The 24028-nt window shown below is 38.2% G+C and overlaps 1 protein-coding gene across 1 annotated transcript in view; it reads right to left on the reverse strand.

The window, feature by feature from the left end:
* The window catches only part of MYO3A (myosin IIIA), a 107815-nt gene that overhangs the window by 37729 nt on the left and 46058 nt on the right, over positions 1-24028 (reverse strand). The window contains exons 9-18 of the mRNA XM_061996826.1: positions 21342-21441; positions 17818-17934; positions 16764-16868; positions 16596-16679; positions 15661-15863; positions 14881-14979; positions 14666-14780; positions 10539-10665; positions 8763-8973; positions 5864-6011 (exon numbers count right to left, since the gene is read on the reverse strand). Coding sequence (XP_061852810.1) covers positions 5864-6011; positions 8763-8973; positions 10539-10665; positions 14666-14780; positions 14881-14979; positions 15661-15863; positions 16596-16679; positions 16764-16868; positions 17818-17934; positions 21342-21441 — 1309 coding nt within the window. The remainder of the gene's footprint in view (positions 1-5863; positions 6012-8762; positions 8974-10538; positions 10666-14665; positions 14781-14880; positions 14980-15660; positions 15864-16595; positions 16680-16763; positions 16869-17817; positions 17935-21341; positions 21442-24028) is intronic.

Genomic DNA, 24028 nt, shown 5'->3' on the forward strand with positions numbered 1-24028 from the left:
CCTTTTGTTCTACTTTAAAAATCATCCCTCTTTCAAAGGACAGGAGTTTACAGAAGTGTTGTATTAATGTATGATGTTAACATCATAGTTGTCCTACCCTAAATTCATTATGAGAAGAGTTTCATAAACATGAATGATGGTTGATATCAATGAGCTCAAAGACCTCAAACCCTGAAAGATCTTTCCTTACGTGTCATTCACTTGAGTCTGAATGAGTGAAGAAGGCAATATATTGAGCATTTTAAAAAGAAATTAACTGCCACATACAATAGAAAAAGCACACATTACTGGACTTCCTAGTCCTTAATCTCTAAGACAGAGAGAAAGTGCAAAAATGAATAAAATCAGTAACACTGTTCCAGAAATATAGGCCCAAAGAAATAAATCTGCTGATTCATTTGAAAAAGAACACAGAATATACACTTAAACCCTTCCAATACCAGATTGATTTAATTTGCCAGGAAACTCGTTGCTCTAAGTGGAGGTTAAGGCTCAGTTTATATGTCTGTACAAGGCTGTAAGCAGTAAGAATGTCTCCTAAAACCCCACCAGGGCTCCTCATCCCAGACACATAATATTAACTTCATTCATGTCTCCCCTGGAGCAGTGGACAGGTGGAGTTTTGCTTTTTATTTTAATCAATGACTTGAGTAGCAGGACAAGACAGGACAGTAATAAAGGTATCACTGATAGAGGCAAGAAGTTAATTATATACCTGTAGGAGCTAGTGGTAAGAAGGGAATGAGTCCCTGTTATCTTCCAAAGATAACACCAAAGTAGGGGCAGCTTAACTGAGGGCTACAACTCTACCAACATAGATGTTACATTCATGAAACCAACAATTACTGCTCAGGATTATCAAGACTACACTTATCAAGGGGGGAAAGGGAAGAGATTGCCCAGGACAAATCTATCAAAGTGTTTCTGTGACACTCAGATGTCCTCAAACAAGCTCTCATAGACAACCTGTCTAACGATTAACTTTTTCCAACCTCAAATTGTGAGGTTATGAGATAGGCTGGTTTAGAGAGTTGATAAAAAGAGTTCTCCTTGAAACTGGAAAGAGGTCTATAATAGCTGTATTACTACATCACAACAGCAACATCTGCCCCTCTCCATGCTCAGCCAGTGTGCAGGGCCTGACCTCCATGCCTGCAGTGTACATGACCATTCAGTCTCTTGTGTCTGCACCTCGACAACTGGATGAGTGTCAGTGCTGACAGACTCAATGTCCACTAGGATATGGAAAGAGTTCACTCCATCACTTCCCATGGGCTCCTGAAGGATGGCTGATAACCAAATCTTCCAGCCACCAGTACAACAGATGGGTCAGAAATAAGAGACCATATTACATTTTCTTATGCAGTGATGGTCTTCAACCATATTATTAGGATAAAAACAGCAAGGATAAAAGCCTTAATGATGCACAGCATAAAACCATAATGAAATAGATCTTATTTGAATTAATAAGCTGAATCAGGTACAGGATTCTGTAATCCTCCATGATGTTTTATGACAAGAAAACTCCTTAAAATAGCAGCTGCTCATTGAAATTCTAAAGCATAATCCACTAGAAAGCATTTCTATGGATGGGATGTCAAAAGGAATGACTGAGTTACACTAATACTTGGGCTCTAATCTCATCTCAGTACTGCATGGTATCTTTTCTGTGATCAAAACTAGGAAATAATAACTTTTGCAACCTGATATCAGTTAATAACAAAATAATTATTGAATGCATTAGGAGATGGCCCTCATGTTGAATAAAAAAAAAGTCATGGCATTTTTCTGAAAACACGACATGATGATGCTTTGGTTTAAATGGGAACACTGGAGACTTGTTCAGAATGAACCCCTTTCCAGCTTGAAGCAGAAGATTAACTTGTCATATGAGTGTAAAATAAACATTGCATATACCGAATGCAAAAAGTAGCATTCTTCTTACAGTGAACTTGTCACTTCCCAAAATGTTTTATGCATTTGACATTGTAGCTCTTACTTTTTATGGAAGAATCACAAATGGGAAAGAAATGGGAGGGTTGTTTTGCTGGACAATGTTATCTGCAGATCATGGAGATGACAGAATTAACTTACACTGATGCGTTACATGTAAGGGAAACACCTTGAAGGACAGGACTAAAGGTGCAAAAGTTGTGCTTTGTTAAATATTAACCTAAAAAAGCTTGTACAAGTATTCATTTCACTTAACTACAGACACAAAAAAGAAGTGACTAAATTGAGATCCCATGTTTCCTTCCCAGCCAGTGGAGACAAAGATGTACCTATTTGTCTCCACTTACTATCAGGAATTTAAAATTATACTCTCTACTTCAGCCTTTTTGTTAAATTAGGGAAATGAGATTCCATCCAGGCCTAAAAAATTGCAAACATTAAGTCAACAGTAAAGAATATATTCTCCTAATTTTGACTTGTGTTCTCCATGTTGGCATGCAAACACTCTGCTCTAGCAGATACCCTGAGATTTGGGAGGTGTTCCTTCCTTCTATTCCTTCGCTTCTAAGGCCATATTTTTTTGTGCCACAGTTCCAAGAAGAGTAAAACCGAACACTTTTCAGATTCAGATACCTTCCCTAGTTGTATGACCACTATTTATTAGGTGGACATGGGTTAACTGACAACTAGACTATAATTAACTGATTTAGGTCTTGAATTCCCACTAGATAAGTAAAATTTCACGTAATCACACGTGGTATGGAATTGAATAAGGCAAAACAGGGAAAGAAATGAAACAAATAATGTACCTGGAAGTTTTACTTCTCGAGGGAAGTGTAAAAGAAATTAAATTCTGCAGACTTCCTTGAGTAAATCTGCAGGGTGCAATGCCATGTCAGTCTGGGCTAAGCAAAAATCAATGTAAAGGTCTCAGAGACTGCTGCCATCAGCCTTCACCTAAACATAACTCCTGTCTTTTAGTATTAAAGATGCAAACCCTCACATATGTGTAAAGCCAGGCAGACTCATCAACAAAGGGCATTGATCATCCTATTGTTTTGCTTACAAAGTGATAATTTGTATCATTAACAAGAACAATTTCAGTCATATGTTTTTAAAAACATTTCCTTCCATGCATAGAATATTTAGTAATCATACTTTATATTTCCCTGCATTTGCAATCTTGTATTTACAATTAAAGTCCATCACTGGTGTTAATACAGGAGAGTCCTTACAGTGAGCAGAAATAATATTCTCAAGCCACCTGCTTTCTTGAAGACTGCTCTTGTGATATAAAACTGGAATGACCACGTTATAAATAGTGAAAAGTGATGTCTAATGACTATGAATCATGCTGCAAATCATCCCATGCCATTAAAATGGAATGCAGAATAATATATTTGTCATTTCCTGACTCTAAAAGGGGGGGGGGATATACACCCATACTTGCATGAACTTAATCTACATAGCTCATTCTGCACTGCCAGAGTAATATTTTTGCAGACTGATACAAGATAATATAATGAAGTTTGATATAATCTGGTGTAGTGGTGAGTGGTGTCATGTAAATTAGACATCTTACTGGGTTGATATTACAGACAGGATGTGGACACTTGTAATAGGAATATTAAGACTGGTATAAATGGAATATGAATGGAAATGTGCATATAAGCACCAGAACAATGGCTTGTGATTTGAATGAAGAGCATTTGTTCACAGCAGTAAAATTGAGAAAGTGGTGTTTACATCGAGACCAGAAGGTCTTCACTCACAAAAGAACACAGCGCAGACAGCAAGTGGAACTCTCTGAACATGGCAACAGGAGAGTGACTGGAAGGTCACAGCACATCACATACATCCTTCCTTTACCAGTGAGCCCACTAAAGAAACAGACTGTAGGTATAAAGATGTATATATTACAAATAAGCAAAGACAGGTAATGACCTTGCCTAAAGATTATGGAGGTTGAGAAAAGTCAGGTTCTTAGGCAAAGAACTGCACTGTAAGAACAGATGATTGCTAGAGGGTGTAAGAAATCTGTACAAAACCTATTTGAATATGAAGAACCTAAGAGACATGATGATTGATTTTCCAGCTGGTATCTGTTCTCTGTGTTGTTTACATGTGCTCCTGGTCAGGTCATTGGAACAGTGGGAGTGGGTAAAATCGGCATACATAGAGATTCTATAAATAAAAGTCACCTTCCCCTTCCATAACCTCTGTAATTGTCAGAATTTCCCACAGAGAGAAATGGGTAAACTCTGTGTTGTCAAATTCAGAAGTTTACTTTTCCCTTGATCTGCTCAGTAGCAAATTAAACACCCTGACCTCTCCCCAGCTAGGCACGAGCAGGAGAGCAAACTGTTCCTACTAGATGGTGACACCACAAACCTCTGCATTAATATAGGACTGGCCAAAATGTTCTGTATTAGAATACCTAGAAACAAGTACAGGCAGATCACACCAAGTAGGAACAAAGTCTAATTAAAAAGAGAAGGAATCTAAAGATAATATTTGGTTGTCCAGAGGTAGGGTCAGGAAAGCCAAGGCAGGTCCACTAACAGTAAAAAGGCTGCAGAATGGGTATGGATGACATGGAAAAGGATGAGAGAGGAAATGTTTTCTTTGCCTTGGTTTTGACTGATAATCACAGGTTTCTGAGACCAGAGAGAAAGTCTGGAGTGAGGGTTACCCTTGGTGAGGGTGGACCAAATCAAAAAACATCGGAGCAAAGTGGATGTATGCAAGTCCATGGGACCTGATCAGTGCCCGGATTTGTCAGTAATAAATAACATTGTTGCGGTCTGTGTTATTTCCATCTTCCAGATGTTACACTCAGCAGTTGACAAGTGCTTTTGTGTGAATTTATGTACTCTCACATAAAACTTTAAAAACAACTACAAGGTCTTGAACTACAAGATAGCATTTCCTGAAATAATCATAAATGGGATAAAACATTTATCTGGTTTAAAATACACATAGATGTATACAACTCTAGACTGATACGTCCATGTACACACCCACATACATAGACACATTCCATATTTGCATCTGTCTCATCCTTAAAATAAGCAGTGGTTAACACTGAAAAAATATTCTTTTTCTACTCATAATTAAAATTAGTATTCAGAAGGATTTTCATCTCTGTATCACAAACCCCAATAGCTTCAATATAATAGAGAAAACATTATTTCAACTAAAATTTGAGTTTTGACTACTCTGCTTATACAGAATTCTGGAATATTTCTATTTTCAGCAAGAGAAAGATGTTTTCCTGGACATGTTATTTTTCCAAATAACAGTATTAAATAACAATTTAAAATTGTTCAATTTACTTCTTTTGGAATTATTTACAAATTTGAGATGGTATTTTTTGAAGTTCTTCAAACTCCTCTTCAAGTTTACAAACTTTTATAATCATGACTGTTCCTTTTTTCTGTTTTACATCAAACTATTTAGATTAAATCTATCATTATTTAGCACAGATGGTCTAGTTCCTGAATAAGAACAAAATAATTGTGAGATCTTCAGTTTTTAATAATGGAATTTTAGTGTTAATTAAGCTTCTTAGTAAGCTATTATGAACACTGCACTTTAAAAATTATGCTACCACTTCTTTATTTTCCTGTAGAATCAAACATCTCTCATTCCTCAAGAAAAAGCATCTGCATCAAACCGATTATCACTGTGTCATGTTGCTTAGATACTGTAAATTTCAAGTGTAATGCATTTTATGCAGGCATTTTACTTGCAAATATCAACCACTGCTTCAAAGAACACATACCCAGAAAACATTTGTTATAATCTGTAATTTACAACCTATTTTGGAAAAGGAACAATGTAGTTTCTAGAGACAAAGTTTTACACGTTCAGCAATATTTAGGCTTTATTAAAATATTTCAACACATACCTGTTCCCAGGCAAAGACATGTTGATTGAAGTAGAACTGAATTTGTTCGTTGGCAATGTTGATACAGAGTTGTTCAAAAGAATTCTTTTTGAAATTCTCAAAGCCAAAGATATCAAGAATTCCAATGTTCAAACCATCATCATTTCCACTGCAAAGATGAAATAAAAATTTCTCTTGTGGTATCCTTGTTTTACACTGACCATCTTAATTATTATTTCACAAATAGAAAGAATTGGACATTATGCTCAGTTAAATAGGATAAGTTTTGCTAAAACAGATATGTCTTACATTAATTTTTTTGTTTGGAATACATTAAATGACCATCAGTTCAAAGATGACTGTATTTGCAGACTAGATACACTGAATCACATTCTGAGTCAATTGATAAATGTATAGATGATTAAAAATGTTCTTTTTAAACTAATATTCCCTAGTTACTATTCTATTGTAAAAAGCTAACTACTGTACAGAAACAACATGTTCTTTCTGTTTCTCTCGTAATAAAAGAGGCTTTACTCAACAGCATCTTGAAATTCAGATTTGCTGTTATTAAATATTATTTCTTCATATTATTTCCCTCATGACTGATCATTTTAACATGAAGGTCAAAAGAATGAATGGCTAGACCTTTTATACATCTAAATGATCACTTTAAGTACTAGTGTGTGGTATGCATTTAAATTACTAAGTATTAGTAGTAAGAACTTCAGTATGAAATTTTAGCCAGGGCATTCTGAGAGATGTGTGGTCATTTCTGGAAAAAAAAAAAATCTAATATTTGTATTTATTTGCTGACACAAAAAAATTAAGAGGATCTAATTTTATATCAACCCGAAATTAACATTAGTGTCTTTTCCTAGCTAAATTAAACAAATAAATCACATTCTATCTCTAAAAACCCTTTGAGGGGCTATCTGTCATCAATTAATTTTTTTAATAAAAAGTTTAAAACATAGCCTCAAGATGCTTATGAATAACACTTGAACCTCTTTGTAAAGTCCATCACAAAAAATGGAAGCTTTTCTATGTGAAGGGACCAAATCATAGAACCATAGAATGGTGGGGTTGGAAGGGACCTTTAGAGATCATCTAGTCCAACCCCCCTGCAGAAGCAGGTTCACCTAGATCAGGTCGCATAGGAACATGTCCAGGTGGGTCTTGAAGACCTCCAAGGAAGGAGACTCCACAACCCCTCTGGGCAGCCTGTGCCAGGGCTCCCTCACCTCAACAGTAAAGTAGTTTTTCCTTATATTTAAGTGGAACTTTTTGTGTTCCAGCTTCATCCCATTACCCCTTGTCTTACTGCTAGATACAACAGAATAAAGGGATGTCTCAACCTCCTGACACCCACCCTTTAGATATTTGTAAATGTTAATAAGATCCCCCCTCAGTCTCTTCTTCTCCAGACTAAACAGCCCCAGTTCCCGCAGCCTTTCCTCATATGAAAGATGTTCCATTTCCCTGACCATCTTGGTGGCTCTGCACTGGAATGTATTTGTTGATGTTGCCCTGAATTTGGTGAGTCTTTCATTTATTTAGAAATACAGTTTCAGTGAGTAGACTGTTGAAGTCTGTCCATGCCATTCCTCCTCAGAGCTAGGTAGATAAAAAACAGCAAATACAAATTATTTTTCCACCACAAGGTAGAATTCTGAGGGGTGTTTTTTTTGGTGAACGTTTCAGGTCAAATCTTCTCCTGCCTCACCAGCATAAGCTGGAACACAAAAGTTCCACTTAAACATAAGGAAAAATTATTTTATTGTGAGGATGAGGGAGCCCTGGCACAGGCTGCCCAGGGAGGGTGTGAAGTCTCCTTTGCAGGTTTTCGCAACCTGCCTGCACATGTTCCTGTGCAATCTGATCAAGGTAGTACTGCTTTAGCAAGGGGGTTGAACTAGATGATCTCTAAAGTTCCCTTCCAATCCCTACAATTCTATATAAGTATTCAGTTTGAGAAGAGCTCTGTAACAGGTTCGTGAGAGAGGCACACTGGCTAGCAGTGCTGCTCCATCTATTGTGAATTTTATTACTTAATGATTCAACTTCTGTTTATTGCTGCTGTGCTGTAAACAAATATTTGAAAGTGTAGAGAAATTTTAGGATTGCAGCCTTGGCTTCCCTCTGATGTTAAAAAAAATCCAGAAAATACAGATTTGCACATCAATGCTATTTATTACTGAAATTCCTCTTCTGGTAGTTGTAAGTTTGCCCCTTTTCACTGTTATTATCAGCCCAAGGGGCCCTGACCTATAAGGTCTGTAACACAAGCTACATCATTTCTTCTTTGATTAATTTGCAAAATGTGTTATAGTATCATTCCAAATATCTTTCCTGTGTCTGTGTTTAAAGTATCAACTCGTAAGGGTAAGGTGGACATTAACCTCAGTAAATGTGTTTGGAAAATATTCTTACAAATATATGAAATTATTCTCATAACAGAAGCAACAGCATCAGTGCAAATAAGAGCAGAATTTGACCTATATAATTAACAGATCAAAGTCAAAAGTTGACCCTGAAAAAGTACACAGGAATAAGTAGTTGTTATGTAATTCACAAAAAGTTAAATGAGTAAAGGTCAAGCAGGAAAACAACAGATGCCTGTGCTATCCATATCTACTGTATTTTCACTGAATACTATGAACAGGATAAAACCTTCTTTTAACATAGTAGTGTCATAGTAAGGTTATAGTTGGAGGCTCCTTCCTTGGAGGTCTTCAGGACCTGTCTGGACACGTTCCTGTGTGAAATGATCTAGGTGGACCTGCTTTAGCAGGGGAGTTGGACTAGATGATCTCTAAAGGTCCCTTCCAACTCCCATCATTCTGTGAATACTAAATGCTCTAGTGTAGATGACCTCACTCATGTAGAAAAATCTCTATTATGGAGAAGCTTCTTTTACCTTAAATGTTTGTCAGGTTTGAGTAAAGTGTTGATGCGATTGACTATCCAGCTAAAGAGGCGTCCATACAGTGCTTTGGCCATGGCATCTCTGACATCAGTGGCTTTTTCCACAGTGTTGGGACGAATAATTGTTTCTCCTCGAGTCACTACACAATGAGAGGTGAGAGCTTCTTGCAGTTCATCTGCCTGAATACACAGCAAGGATGCACCTTGGAAGGAAAGTTACAGGCATAGCTCAGAGGCATATTTTGGAAGGAAAAATACACATTTTTGCCATCAAAGTTACGAGTGCAATGCATTATGATTAAGGGACAAATCAAAGCCTTGAACTAGGACTGCTGAGGGTGTTCACACCAAACAATTGTCAGTATTTAATTTAGCCACCAATCTTTCTTGCTTTCACTGCAGTCAGAGAGTGATTTAAAGCAGAAGCCTTTAGGTTCTAAACTGCTTTTTCAAAGAGGCTATTTCTCCAAACTGCCTACAGAGAAATGCTAGGGATTCTAGGTGATTATATCAGGACTACATGAACACTCCTCTCCATTATAATCCACCCATATAAGCCACTGCTGTTCTCCTGCTCTAAAAAGGGGGTACATCTTTCTCAGTTCCATATATTTTTTTCTCAGAATCAGACTGTCAGGGGTTGGAAGTGACCTCTAAAGATCATCTAGTCCAACCCGCCACTAAGGCAGGTTCATCTCAATCAGGTTGCACAGAAATACATCCAGATGGGTTTTGAAAACCTCCAGAGGAGAATAAACACCCTCCCTGGGCAGCCTGTGCTACTGCTCAATAAAGAAGTCTTTCCTCGTGTTCAAGTGGAACTTCTGGTGTTCCAGTTTGTGCCAGTTACCCTTTGTCCTATCACTGGACACTACAGAAAAAAGACTTGCCCCATCCTTTCAATACTCACCCCTTAGGTATTTGTAAGTCCTTTATTTATAAAGGTATTTAAAAACACCTTTTGCTATTTATAAGGTCCCCTCTCAGCCTTCTCCAGGATAAACAGCCCCAGGTCTCATAGCCTTTCCTCATCAGAGACATGTTGTAGTTCCTTTATCATTTTGTCCTCCACTATACTCTTTCCAGAAGTTCCCTGTCTCTCTTGAACTGAGGAGTCCAGAACTGGACACAGGACTCCAGATGAGGCCTCACCAGGGCAGAGTAGAGGGGGAGGAGAACCTCCCTGAACCTGCGGCCACACTCGACGCATCCCAGGATGCCATTGGCCTTCTTGGCCATGAGGGCACATTGCCTATTTATAGCAGGAAAATATGTAAGAAGATAGATGGAGACTTCATCATCTCACCACTTGAGATTCTCTTTCTACTGAGAAAGAGCAGCAACTTCCTTGAGCATCTTTGCCCCTTTTCCTCCTCTGCTTCCTGGTAGCCTTATATAAGGTAAGGAGTCCCTTCCAAACAATGAGAGACATATTTCAACAGGGACATGTAATGAGAATCTGAGAAAGAAACTGGGATAAAACCTGTTCAATGAGATAATGAGGTTCTCCATCAAATCTTCTAATAACCTTGGAAAAATTCCAAAGATTTTCTTTTTGGGCACCTGCAACATTAGTCATGTTTCCTGAATGCCAGTGAACTGGGTACTCAAATAAGGTGCATAACATGGACATTCTTTTCTTTTTGCATTTAATTATTCTTGCAAAATTTCAATGTGAATACAGTTTTCACTGATAACTCCCTTGCAATGAATTTGCTATCAAAGCACTAAAGAAAAACAATCTCAAATGAAGAAAGAAGCCACTCACAATTCTCAAGGGCTACTGGATTGGAAATGTTGCTCTTGTCAATCATATGTTCAGATACCACTGCAGAAAACTCAATGTTACCCACGTTTAAAATGGCAGCCAGGATACTGTACACACTTCCAAGTTCCTGAAAAATATATATTAAAAAAATCAGTACTTAATAGTCAGATAGATTCATTACTTTGGTTTGTAATGAATGAGTTGAGCATATATGTGTGTTATTTCCTGTTGTATGCTATATCCCCACTACTTCTAAGAATACTCTTCTCAGCAGTTACTCTCTGTCCTATACTCAGCACAGTCTTTTAAGAGAAAGATGCTTGAAGAGGGCAGGACAAACTATAGCCTGATCTCTACTTGTTGCCAGGACAGGAGTGACATGGAGTAAGGGAAGCACAAAACAGCATTGAATATTATCCTCTAACACTGAAAGAATTCAGAGGTTATTTACATCCACCCTTCACTGTGTCTTCAGGCACAGTTGTATCTAAAAATGTAATTACTTAGATCAACCAAACTATAAAAAAATCTGTATCAGTGTTTCTTGGATCATGGAAATGAAGGTACTCCAAAGAATAGGTCTGCAATGGCTCCCACCAACATCACCAGAGAAAGTTCCACCAGGAGAAGAATGAGACCTCACATCTCTGATTTGGCAAAGCAGTTTATCCTTCAAAATGTCAGTTAGGAACTGTGTACTCACCAAAGCACTTTAGTATGGATTTTACTTAAACATATTTAAATTTCAAATGATTTAGTAGGTTCTGACAAGGGATTCTGCTTTACAAAAGGCTAATATTAGTCTTGACAGTGAAATGATACATATGGGAAATTATTTAAAGTACTTACTTAGACAAATGAACTAGTCTTTTCAATTAACAAAATAATCACAGAATGGTAAGAGTTGGAAGGGATCCCTACAGATCATCCAGTCCAATTCCCCTGCTGAAGCAGGTCCATCTAGATCAGGTCACACAGGAACAAGTCCATGTGGGTATTGAAAACCTCCAGAGAAGGAGACTCCACACCCTCCCTGGGCAGCCTGTGCCAGGGCTCCCTCACCTGAACAGTGAAATAGTTTTTCCTTATATTTAAGTGGAACCTTTTGTGTTTCAGCTTTTTTCCACTCTCCCTCATCCTGTCACTTGAGACAACAGAAAAAAGTGCCACTCCATCCTCTTGACACACATCTTTTCAATACTTGTAAGTATTAGTGAGATCTCCCTTCAGTCTCCTCCAGGCCGAACAGTTCCATGTCTCACAGCCTTTCCTCATAAGAAAGATGTTTCAGACCCCTCATCATCTTGATGGTGCTTCACTTGACTCTCTCCTGAACCTCTCTGTCCCTCTTGAGCTGGGGAGCCCAAAACTGGACACAGTATGCCAGATGTGTCTTTACCAGGGCAGAGTAGAGGGGTAAGAGAACGTCCCTCAACTTGCTGGACACACTCGTCTTGATGCATCCCATAATGCTTTAATTGCAGGTTTGACTTGGAGTTGAACTATGACTTTTCACCTGAATTGTGAACGTTTATCACTACACTTGATGACTTCTGAGTACTTTCAATTCAGAAACGCTGAGGTGTTGCTGTAAAGCAGGTTTGGTTTTAAGCTAGAAATCTGTGACAGTATATATTTTGAGGAATGTGGCAATTAGTATTCTATAAATAGCAGGTTTGTAAGTTTTATAGTAGATTTTTAAGAAGCAGTTTTGTAAATTTGATTGGTATTTTATAATAATAGTTTTTTTCATAATTGCAAGCATTTTATTCCTCATGTTCACTAGCTTGCTGGTACCATGTCAGGCATCATTTACTGAGATAAAATCCTTAATTGCCCTAGACTACTTGATCTTGTTTTCAGCACTTTCAGAAGTTAATTTAACTGTTAGTAAATTAAGTATTTCAGTGACAGCAGGACAAATTAGACAAGTTCACTGTAAAAAGTTATTCTTAGTATAACTGGCACACAGTTTACTTTGGTTTTAAGCAATCATGTTCATTTTAAGCTTAAGGACACAGAAGAAATGCAAAGAACTGGATATCTTAACTTCTGCCATTATGCTGTACAGTATGGATAGCTGCTGATATTTTTGTGCCCTTTTCCAGAGTGTTTGAAATCTGGCTTGATCTGTCACATGCAACATGATTTTTGTTCACCTCAGGCAGTCCTTTCCTATTAATTTTGCCATGCGGCATGAAATAAAACTGTGTGATTTTAAGACAGGGAATACTGACAGTAATTACTATCAAATCCTGCCAGTCAGTTAAAAACAGATTTCAAAGAAATAAAGCACTGTTTATGTCTCAGTTTTAATTAAAGCAGAGAAGATGTTCTGCTCAAGGTTTTCTCCTAAGAAAACATGGAATATGCTCATATAGAACCTCCTCTGTGAACTGTGATGAATGTGAAAGCTTAAAGTTGCACTGCTAAAAGTGAACTTAGAAAAGGAACTCATTGTCTTACAGTATATTTTTCTCATTGAAAAGAAATTGTCTCTGCACATGTATCCTATAGTAAAACCTCAGTGAGAGAAGCAGACTTCTCTGTTCGCCAATGCAAACACAGCCTCTGACAGGCAAATACAAATGTGGGCAATGTAAGACAGGCTAACGTGGATGAGGCTCACATGTACCCACAGTTAGATTGCCTATGGTACTCAACCTGCTTTTGGAGCTGTGGGGGTTCTACAGGTAGGTAATTCTTTACAGATTCTGCTCACGATGGCTTGCTGAGTTAATCAAGTGAAAATCCACACTAGAACTGCACAATGCAGCCAGTGACCTAGTTCTAAATGCATCTTCAATATGTAAGGAAGGTCTCTTTTGGATGATCAGAATTGTTGTTTCCATCCATCCAAGTGAACAAAAGAAATGGGAACAAAAACACACTTGCTGCTTTTCATGGTATAAATTAGGCTTTATCAGGGTCTCTGGTGCTGTGACAGAACTGGCATCAGTGCTGACCTGAGTACATCCTTCCACACTGCTCTGAAAAGGTGCAAGTATGGGTGTAGATGTGATAGAAGAGGTGTGATGTTACTAAGTGCACTTGTGAATAAGCATATAGAGAAGAAAGAGACTGTGAACTCCACTGCTACTATGACTTAATGCAAAATGAGTATGGAAGAACTGAATAGGTGAGTCACAGAATCACAGAATCTTAAGGGTTGGAAGGGACCTCGAAAGATCATCTAGTCCAGCCCCGCTGCCAGAGCAGGACCTCCTAGAGTAGGTCACACATATTTACATTGAGGGAAGACAGAAATATTCAACTGAAGTGACTAATTTTCTGTGAAAAGCTCATTACTACATGAAGTTTTGTCAAACAAATTAAAACATACATACATTCTGCAGCCCTAGTGCCACATTTCACAGGTACTACATGGATCATACTTCTACTGTAGTTTCTGATAAATAAAGTCAGCAGTAAACTACAGCTGTGATTTCCCACTTCTCCAGAGAAGAGAGAACTACCGTGCAGGATGGGGTTTCCTTCCCTTGCATCCTACTTTACAAATCCAGAGGCCTGTTTTTATTCTAAGTACACCAAAGACAGCCTGAGGAGAGAGGTTTAATGGCCAGCAGAGCAATGATATAAGATCATAAAGAAAGAATGAGTTCAGATAACGTTTAGTGATGAAATTCACTCCAAAGGGATGTAAAAATCATCATTCAATTTTACCCCCGGAGTAGTGAAAATGTATTGAGTTCATCAAAACTCAGATCAGTCCAATGTATTTTTAAAGCTCTCACCATGGACTTCATCTCAAAACAGAGATGAGGCTTATATTCACAGGCTTAAAAATTATAGGCTAATAAACAGTTATAACATCGTTTTCTATGCATTTAATTTGCAAAAGCCTTTTTCCTCCAATTACTCAGCTGTGCTGTGTTCACTGATTTCAAAGTGTTGTTGACTAATACAATTTTATTTGTTTATCAATGCCTTGAAACCTAAAAAAAATGCATGTGGCAATATAAGTTGATCATGTAATATCCTAAAACATAAACATTCTACAACTAACAGAAGAAAAGAACAAGGGAGATTATTTGAGTGCTTTATATATATTTTTCCTTATTAAGACAGCCGTTAAAGTTGACCAAAATAAAAGGTTAGCAACTCACCTCCAGTGTAAAACCTATGACTTTGAAACACTGCTCAATTAATTCAAATTGAGACTTATAAAAGCTGTTGTTCATGAAATCTTGCACTATTCGGAAATGATCATTTTGCAGATATCTGGAAGAGTTGATGGATACAGAGTTAGAATGTAAATAAGGCTGAGAATTCAGTGCTGCATTTCTTAGTAATCAATTCACATGAAAACAAACTGCATTACCTGGGAGGTCTATATTCTGGCAGTTTATAATGTGCCAGCTTTTTCTTTTCTGCCAGACCAGCATAAATATAATAAAAAATATGGAAATTTTTTTCTCCTCTGAAAAAAACAGAAAAAACAAACTGGTTTAGTAAAATAACTGTGTTACACTTACTGATGACATACATGCTGTTATTAAATGTGATTTTAATAATGGGAAGGCTCGTGCAAACTGACAGAGAACACTGACAGAAGCTTTATTACACAAGTTCCTGTGAACATCCTTTCTGTGCCACAGTGTGTTTGTTCTGAAGCTTCCAGGGTGATACATACAAGACAAAGATGGATCTGTTCTGCATTTGGCCCATAATCCTTTATAACTAAATCTTACAAGATGCTCCAAAATGGAAAATGAGCACTTTGCAAACAAATAAACAAAAGAGCTACAATACTAGGGGAAACTTAGAGGAATTAAATCCATGTGATACACTTCACATATTACTTCAGATTTCCACAAACTAATAGCTGAACTATTAGAAAGTTTTTCTCTTTTTAACACATTCTGATACACTTTATATATCACATGTGCATTTAAAAAAAATGTTTGAATAACCCATGAGGCAATGAAAAAAAAGATCAGGAGTAGTTTTCAGCCAGCTTATAGATTTACAAGCTATTCATATATTGCTGTAAGAAAAAATCCCAGTACTTTATTCCTGTGTCTTGATCCAAGATAATTTCCTGCCCTGTAGGCCTGCTCTGTAATCTCCAAATGAGGTAAATGATAATTTTTATACTTACACTGCCTGATGGACAACTCTGGATTTTTCAAGGAGATACTCTGATATCTGAGCTCCTACTACAGTGCCACCACAAGTAAATTTCATTTCCAAGTATTTTCCAAATCTGCTCGAGTTGTCATTGATGATAGTGCCTGCATTCCCAAATGCTTCTACAAGGTTATTCACCTGGAGGATCTTCTCCTGTAAGGTCCTGTTATTTGCCTGGATATGAAAAGATACTGCTTAAAATTATCAGTAATTGTTTAAATATATTCATTCTGAAGTGTTGTTGTAATATCATGTCAGAAATCCCCATGTGAATCATACGGAAATGCATGTATATATCATGAAACCTCTCAGAATTCAGCAATTTGCAGAACTAATGGCTGGCTGGAAGAGATAACACCACCAGAACTAATCCATTTCAGTGGTTCAGCATTCTGAGACGGCCATGCTGCTTTTAGGATCCTTGTTAGCATCTGCTTACTGCTGCACTGCACCATACCAACAGATCAGTTTCCTTGCATCTCACCAGTAACATGTAAAAATGACATTTAAATTAGACAATGTGTGGAAAATCACTACCATCCCAGACCCACTACACAATGATAATTGTAATTTCCCAGAATGACTATGTCCCACTGATAGCAATATCGTTGTGATTTTATTTACTACAGTTCAGGTGATTTGAAGTCTCAATTAAACAAGCAACAGACTAAATCATAGCCCTCACTGCAATGGGCACTTCCTCGTGGAATCCCCAAATTATTTTCAAGTGACTCTAGTTCAGAAGGGAGGGAGGGGAAGATAGATCAGTGTCCTGTTCCAATCTGACCTTGCAGAAGTTCTTTGGAAAATGTTTTATGGTCTTGCTCCCCACTGCCCAGTCCTTAGGTTCAGCCAGTTAGGCCTAAGGCAGCAAAGCCTTACACAGGCATCCACTTTGAGACATACCTTGCCCAGGACGGTGAGCTGCTGAACCAGAAGATGGGCACTTTGTGTCTTGCCAGCTCCACTTTCTCCAGAAATAACAATACACTGCAGAGAGTAAAAGTGCGACTCTGAGCTCATTACATATCTTTCAGCCTAGTAAAGGATATAATTAAGAGATCTCATCTTTACCTGATCAGAATTGTAGGTCACCATGGACTGATAACCTATGTCAGCAACAGCAAAAATATGAGGAGGGTTGGCGGTTCGTTTGGCTCCAATATACAGTTTGGAATGCTAAGTGTAAGAAAAATGAAAACATTATCAGTGCCCCTGAACTTTTTTTCATCAGAGTTCAGTTTAATTTTCAGATCAGTGTACAGCATGCTGAGGTTACCAGCAGTGATGTGTTCTGAGTGAGCTGTTACTGCTCACTATACCATGAATATGTGTGTACTTAATAATATAAGAACCGCTAAAAAAGATGAAGCACAATGTGATGTCAGCCCTGATTATGCTATGAAACTCAAATTACTGGAAGAAAAGTTAATGTTGCCAGACATCAAGGACCACTTCATAATTTTGTTTTGTTTGTACTTCACATCCTTTTAGTATTTCTGCATATTGACATTGAAACTCCAGACATTACTGCACTTTCAGTATCTGATAATTAATAATGTCAGATTAGTGTGTGATCAGATGTCATATCTATCTACTTTTGTACAATGAGGATGCAAATTAATCAAAGTGAAAATTGTACAGGGTTGCTTTGTGAACTGCCTGATCAATTAAATAGCTAGGGCTTCCCCATCTCTTTTGGGAGGAAATACACTCTGACTTCTAACTTCAGATGTTTACAGAAGTAATCTTTGGGTAGTGGAGGAGAAGGAATGTTCCCTCCCACAAACAGAGGTAAGATTCACCTGAATAAATGCACTTATCTGTACAGATACTACTTCTGAACTAGCTGCTATGGACAGCTAGTGCCTTTACACTCTGTGGGGTTCTAGTCAACAAATCTCATGAAGTTTACAACAATTTATCTAATCCTAGAATGAATCTTGAAAGTCACTAGAATAGTAACCTCAAAAATTCTATTTCTATCCATTGATTTAAAGAGATGACTTGCTCAGATATAGATGTTTGCACCTTAAACATGATACAAACATGATCTACACTAAAGACATAAACATGTAAAAAGTAAAATCAGTGCTAGTTTAAAAGAACCAAACCCAAATTTTCATACCTGTGAAGAATAAATATCTATGTTCCGAAATGGATTGACAGCAATGAGAATGTCCCCAACATATGTGTAGATCTGATCCTTGGCGTAACCCTTCTGCAACTGCTCTGTTACTGTATTCTGATGGAGAAAAAATAAGAACATTGAATCACATGGAGAAAAAAAAAAACACTAGGAAAATGTTTAAAATAGTTCTATAGTTACAATGTGTGAAGATAGAGAGGGGAGGTATTAGTAGTCAGGAATACAATTGATAGCGATAAAAAAGTGAATAGTACTTTCAAACATACTGTCATTCCTAATTTATGTCCAAACTCACTTTGGGCAAGGTATACTTACAGGTTGCTAAGTAGCTGTAGAAAAATGAGTTTAAAAGTACTGCTGTAATTCAATTAATCAAAGGTTTCCATGAGACAGTCCTGTTTTCATTTCTAACACTGGAGCTTCATGTAAGTCATCAAGAAAGAGCCATATGCTCGAATTCATAATATTATTTCTATATTTACAACCAGTCTCTACTGTCATTCTTTGCTGCTTCAGAGCCAGTTCTCTCTGAACTAAGAAAAAATGGAGTCTCACTACCTTCTGCAGACACATACAGGTATATATACATTTCACACAGCATTCTCCTAGAGAAACTGGCTGCCCGTGGCTTGGACAGTCATTCTCTTCATTGGGTGTAAAATTGTCTAGATGGCCAGGCCCAGAGAGTGGTAGGGAATGCAGTTACATCCAGTTTCTGGCTGGTCACTAGTGGGTGTTCCCTAGGCCTCAGTGCTGGGGTTTGTTCTGTCTAACATCTTTGTCAATGATCTGGATGAGGGGATCGAGTGCACTCTCAGTAGGTTTGCTGACAACTCCAAGATGGGTGGGTGTATAGATCTGCTTGAGTACATGAAGGCTCTTCAGAGGGACTGGGAAAGGCTGCAGCAATGGGCTGAGGCCAGTTGAATGAGGTTCAACAAGGCCAAGTAACGGGTCCTACACTTGAGCCACAACAACTCCAGGCAATGCTACAGGCTTGGGGCAGAGTAGCTGGAAAGCTGTCCTGCAGAAAAGGACCTGGGGGTGTTAATTGACAGTCGGCTGAACATGAGCCAGCAGTGTGCCCAGGTGGCCAAGAAGGCGAATGGCATCCTGGCTTGTAACAGAAACAGTGTGGGCAGTAGGACCAAGGAAGCAATTGTTGCCTTGTACTCAGCACTAGTGAGGCCACACCTTGAGTATCATGTTCAGTTTTGGGCCTCTCACAACAAGAAACACGTTGAAGTGCTGAAGTGTGTCCAGAAATGGGTAACAAAACTGGTGAAGGGTCTGGAGAACAAGTTTGATGAGTAGTCACTGAGTGAGCTGGGGTATTTAATCTGGATAGGAGGAGGCTGAGAGGGCACATGATACCTCTGAACAACTACTTGAAAGGAGGCTGTAGTGAGGGGGGAATTGGTCTCTCCTCTGAAATAATGAATGATAAGACAAGAGGAAATGGCCTCAAGTTATGCCAGGAGAGGTTTAGATTGGACATTAGGAAGAACTTTTTCACTGAGATAGCTGTTAAGCACAGGCTGCCCAGGGAGGTGTTAGAGTCTCCATCACTGGAGACATTTAAAAGATGTGCAGATGTAGTGCTTAGGGACACGGTTTAGTGGTAGGATTGGCAGTGTAGGATTAGTGGTATGCCTTGATGATCTTAAAGGTCTTTTCCAATCAAAATGATTCTATGATTCTATGTAAGGTGTCTGGTTAGGTTCCCGATCAAAACAGGAGATCGAGCTGGACAAAGAAATTCAGATCAGCCTTGAGGATAGTTTGATATGCTCAGAATGACCACTGGAACAGAACAACCAGCAGCAGAGGACTACAGAAGGAATTTCTTTCCCTCCACATCCATCTGTTCAGTGTTGTGCACTGTGTTCTGGTTAATGCACTTAAAACCTGAATTCTCAAGAGCTGAAGAGGTTACATCTTCACAGGAAAACATAAGGAGAAAACCTTGGTTTTCCATAGCTTTGATAAACTCTTCCCTTTTTTATTTTGAACTCTACCTTGCTTTTGGCCATAACCAGATTCACATCAACAGAATTACTTAGGAGATCTTCTACCCTTTTTGAAATAACATCTTGCACTGATAGGTCTCCTTCTGATGAGGTTATCTCAACTGGAAGAAAAATTTTTAATGGGAAAAAGGAGACAGTTCTGAGAAGGTGCCATTCCTATGTGAAAGAGATTTTAAATTGGATTTGATTTAGTAAAATATCACAGTCAAATGATGCCTTTAGGTAGACACTTCCTGAGGACTTTCCTGAGTATGCTCCACCTTTGTGGAGATGGGATATATGTCCTTCTGGCTCATCTGGCTTTTTCTGTGTCTTCTCTTTAGCTCACATTGTTTATATGCTTCATGGCAAAAGTTAAAAACTGGTCTTGCTAGCATATGGATATTCCTAATATTTAAGAAGTGCTTAGAGCTGAGCTTTGTGCAGTAGATGGTTTAGATTAGCTCAATTAATACTGACTAAACATTAAGCTACTATAATCAGGCTCTTGGATGACAGAAGATGTTCTGTGGACTGTCAGCATTATGTAGTTTACCAGTTCAACAAACACATTTAGTATTCTGGACTGACAAAAATACAATATACCAGAGAAGTTTTACAGATAAGAGAATGTGAATCACAGTCTGTGCACAGCCCATTAGAGGAAGAATGACAGTTTGTTTACAACATTGATGGCCTCTAAGACCTGCAGATAATGTCCTATGGCACTTCTTTCTGGTTTGGAAGCTTAAAGCATAAACACAACAGACTTCCCCACTCCCTTACATGTCTTCTTCTGCTCCATTATTTTTGAATTTTGACAAACCAGTGAGATTTGTATCTGTAATTTCATCAAAAGTTCACCAGAAGGCACTGACAGGTCAGAGCTTCAGCTGACATAAACTGGTCTCAATGAATCTCCACACTAAAGAAAGACCATGAGAACCCAGCCTTTGAGAAAATGGTAAGCTACTGTAAGAGAACTCCAGATGTCCAAGCAACTGGGAAGAGAGTGCTTGTTCTTGGACCTGGACCAATTTCAGGTTGACACATCACTGCAAACCAGATATTTATCATAGAATCATAGAATGATAGGGATTGGAAGGGACTTCTAGAGATCATCTAGTCCAACCCTCCTGCAGAAGCAGGGTCACCTAGATCAGGTCGCATAGGAACACGTCCAGGTGGGTCTTGAAGACCTTCAGCTGTAATTTAGCTGTAATAAAATCCAGTGATATGAATCCTGTTAAGCAAATGATGCTATATAGTGCTTGGTCTAAGGCTGTAACTGCAGAGGATGTTTTAGCTTTGAGTTGGAACCATTCCTGACACAAATCTCATCTAAAATATTCAGCATAAACTCATAAAATGTCATTGTACACTTACACAATTCAAGTGTGACAGTATAGTTGAACTTGAAAATCAACAGTTCACCACTGTGTTTGAATATGTGATTACATCTCTACAGGAAAACATGAAAAAGGAAGTTCTTACCTCATCCAATACCTCCAAGGTTGCTAAATCATCTACCTCTTCCTGGTTTGAAACTAGTGACTTACTGTAGTTTCCTTTCTTTGTATGAATACGTTCAAATCTAGAAAAGAAAGACATGCAATTTCCTGATGGAAGGAAACACCATAGTGCATCTAGAACCACCCTGAAAGCAATTCAGCCAAAAAAATTCCCAGCTTTCCATTGTTCTAAGTTAAAACAAATGAATATTTCAATAACAGCACAAGATATGACTTCTTAGCGCAGCATAACTATATTTGACAGCTCAAAATCTATAGTTTGATCCCACAATCGATCTTTTTCACTCTACAGATCCCTGCTTGATCACATTCCTAGATCAGCTGCAAGACTGGAGCTATGCAGTACAGAAGAAAAAGAATATGTTTATAAAGTGTGTAACAGTCAAACTCTGGCACCTACCCATAAAAAAGAAAAATTATGCAAATAAAAGTTATGAAGAGGACAAACCCAAAGGTTTGTCATGAAGTAGTATGGCAAGGATGATGCAGACAAAGCATTCAGAATGGAAAAATTTCTAGCTTAAGTAATGACAGTGTTCCAAAGCCTGGATGAGAGAACCACGTTATACAGAAAAGTACTGTAGAACCACTGAGGTATATGAAATACATCACGATTAAGAAGAATTTTCTTGGAGTCTAACAGGAAAAAAAACCCCAAAATACATAAAATGTAAATTCTCATACGGGTTAAACTTCAATTAAGTTTGGCTTAAAGTGAAGTTTCTATTCTTTTTTACTCAAACCAAAGAAAACTTTATGCAGTCTTCTTAACATTAGAAAGAAAATTCCCAGAGACTTGGATCATTCTCCATCCAAGAGGAAAGGTATTGCTAAACAAAGCAAAAAGAGCAGAAGATGCAAGGTTTACAACTTGCATTAGACTTGCTTCATGAGGTGGGAGAAAATCAGGGAAAGGCAAATTGGATAAATAGCAGCAGAGTTCACAAATTAAATCAAGCTCATATATGCAATATAGAACATACTCAGAAAGATTATCAAGTAAATCTGGTCTCTTGACTTGACCTCACTCCTCTTGATACTATACGTACAAAGGCACTTTTGAAACACATGGAATGTATACCTTCATAAACTGAGACAGTAGGGAAACTGTTGTGTGAAACATGCTCACCCTTTACCTTGATTCCAGACAAGACTGGGAAAATCCTTTCTATTTAATATTGATGTTTGGGTAGGTTGCATGAGTAAAAGCAGTTAGGTGTTTTCTACACAGGCAAAAACTTTAATATACAGTGAACAGAGGATGGGAGAAAGAGGGCAGCTGCACTTCTTTCAATTACTCTTGTCTCTAATAAAGTTCTCTGAGGGTGATAGAATGTCCTGTCCTCATTCAGGCGCCAGTAATGGTACAGTTTCTTCCTCCCTTAGGCAGGTGCCAGCTACCACTGGACTCTTTCCATTGTCCATAGTGCAAAGGCAAGAGTTTCACACCCACAACTGACTAATTCTGCAACCTTAATATCAAGACACAAACATGTAAGATTTTATTACAAGAGATAGCATAATGTCATGGTCTTTCTGCTAATATTGCAGCCCAACACCTCAGGTGGATGTTAAGTGACCAGGAAGAACAATGAACAAGATGGATCAACAGGATCTACATTGCCCTGATGGAAGAGAAGGACCAAGTTTTGCCACTTTTATACCTAGCTATTTTGCAGATGACTGTCAAACTGTTGTTAAGGCCATGGAGCTGCATGGGAAAGCAGTCTGCTTTCAAACATTTTATTCAGTATTTTCTATGGGCCAAAAAAGCCTGTTGTAGATAGTTGTAAGGATGATGGTGAGACCAAATTACATGGAGGTGAAAAACCGTGGGGATACTACACAGCAGAATACCAGAGCCTTATTACTGCCATGCAGCACACAACATGCAACACATGAGCCTATTCCAACATGAGCAGTGTAAATACACAAGAGATGTAGGAGGGGTGCATGTCTATAGGGGAAGAAAGACAGCTTTTTCTGTGACAAACCCATAACTGGGCTGTAATTTGGCATGTATTGAAATATATTGAAGGCGAAAACACAGGAACACAAGCAGGCAGCATCAAAAGGGACGAGTCTGGTGTAAAACAATCACATCTCTCCCAGGTTTGACCAGTTCTTTGCTTTCCTTTAGAACACGTTTGTACTGTGAGAGCTGTCCTGGTAGCAGTGTCCTTGCAATAACACTGTGAGACAAATTTTGGTTGTGTGTATACCCAGGCTAAATTAAAAAGTATGTGGTAACATACTCTTCAGCCTTGCATAGTCTGCTGCTGCTTGGTTTGCATTGACCAGCTAAAGGTTATTACTGCATCCAAAGCCAGAGGCGCAGGCATTATCCTACTCCCTCGATAGAAATCTGTCCCTCTCTAATCCACACTCCTAATTATACATCCTTCTAAAAATTTTAGTTGAAAATTTTAATATGCACAGTTGAAACAATTTCTCTTTTGTTCCTCCATGAAGGTCACTTTGTGTCCAAAGGATGCATCTAATATCAGCATGACTTTGAGAAAAACCTATCAACATGTACACATCAGAAGGATGCGAGAACTGCAGGACTATGTCAAGCTCTGCTATTCTATTTTTCCCATTGCTGAAGGAAGATCCAAAACAAGATATCTGTCAAGTTATGCTTTCCAT

This window comes from Colius striatus, chromosome 5 (genome assembly GCF_028858725.1).
Source record: "Colius striatus isolate bColStr4 chromosome 5, bColStr4.1.hap1, whole genome shotgun sequence".
In the NCBI taxonomy this organism is placed as follows: domain Eukaryota; kingdom Metazoa; phylum Chordata; class Aves; order Coliiformes; family Coliidae; genus Colius; species Colius striatus.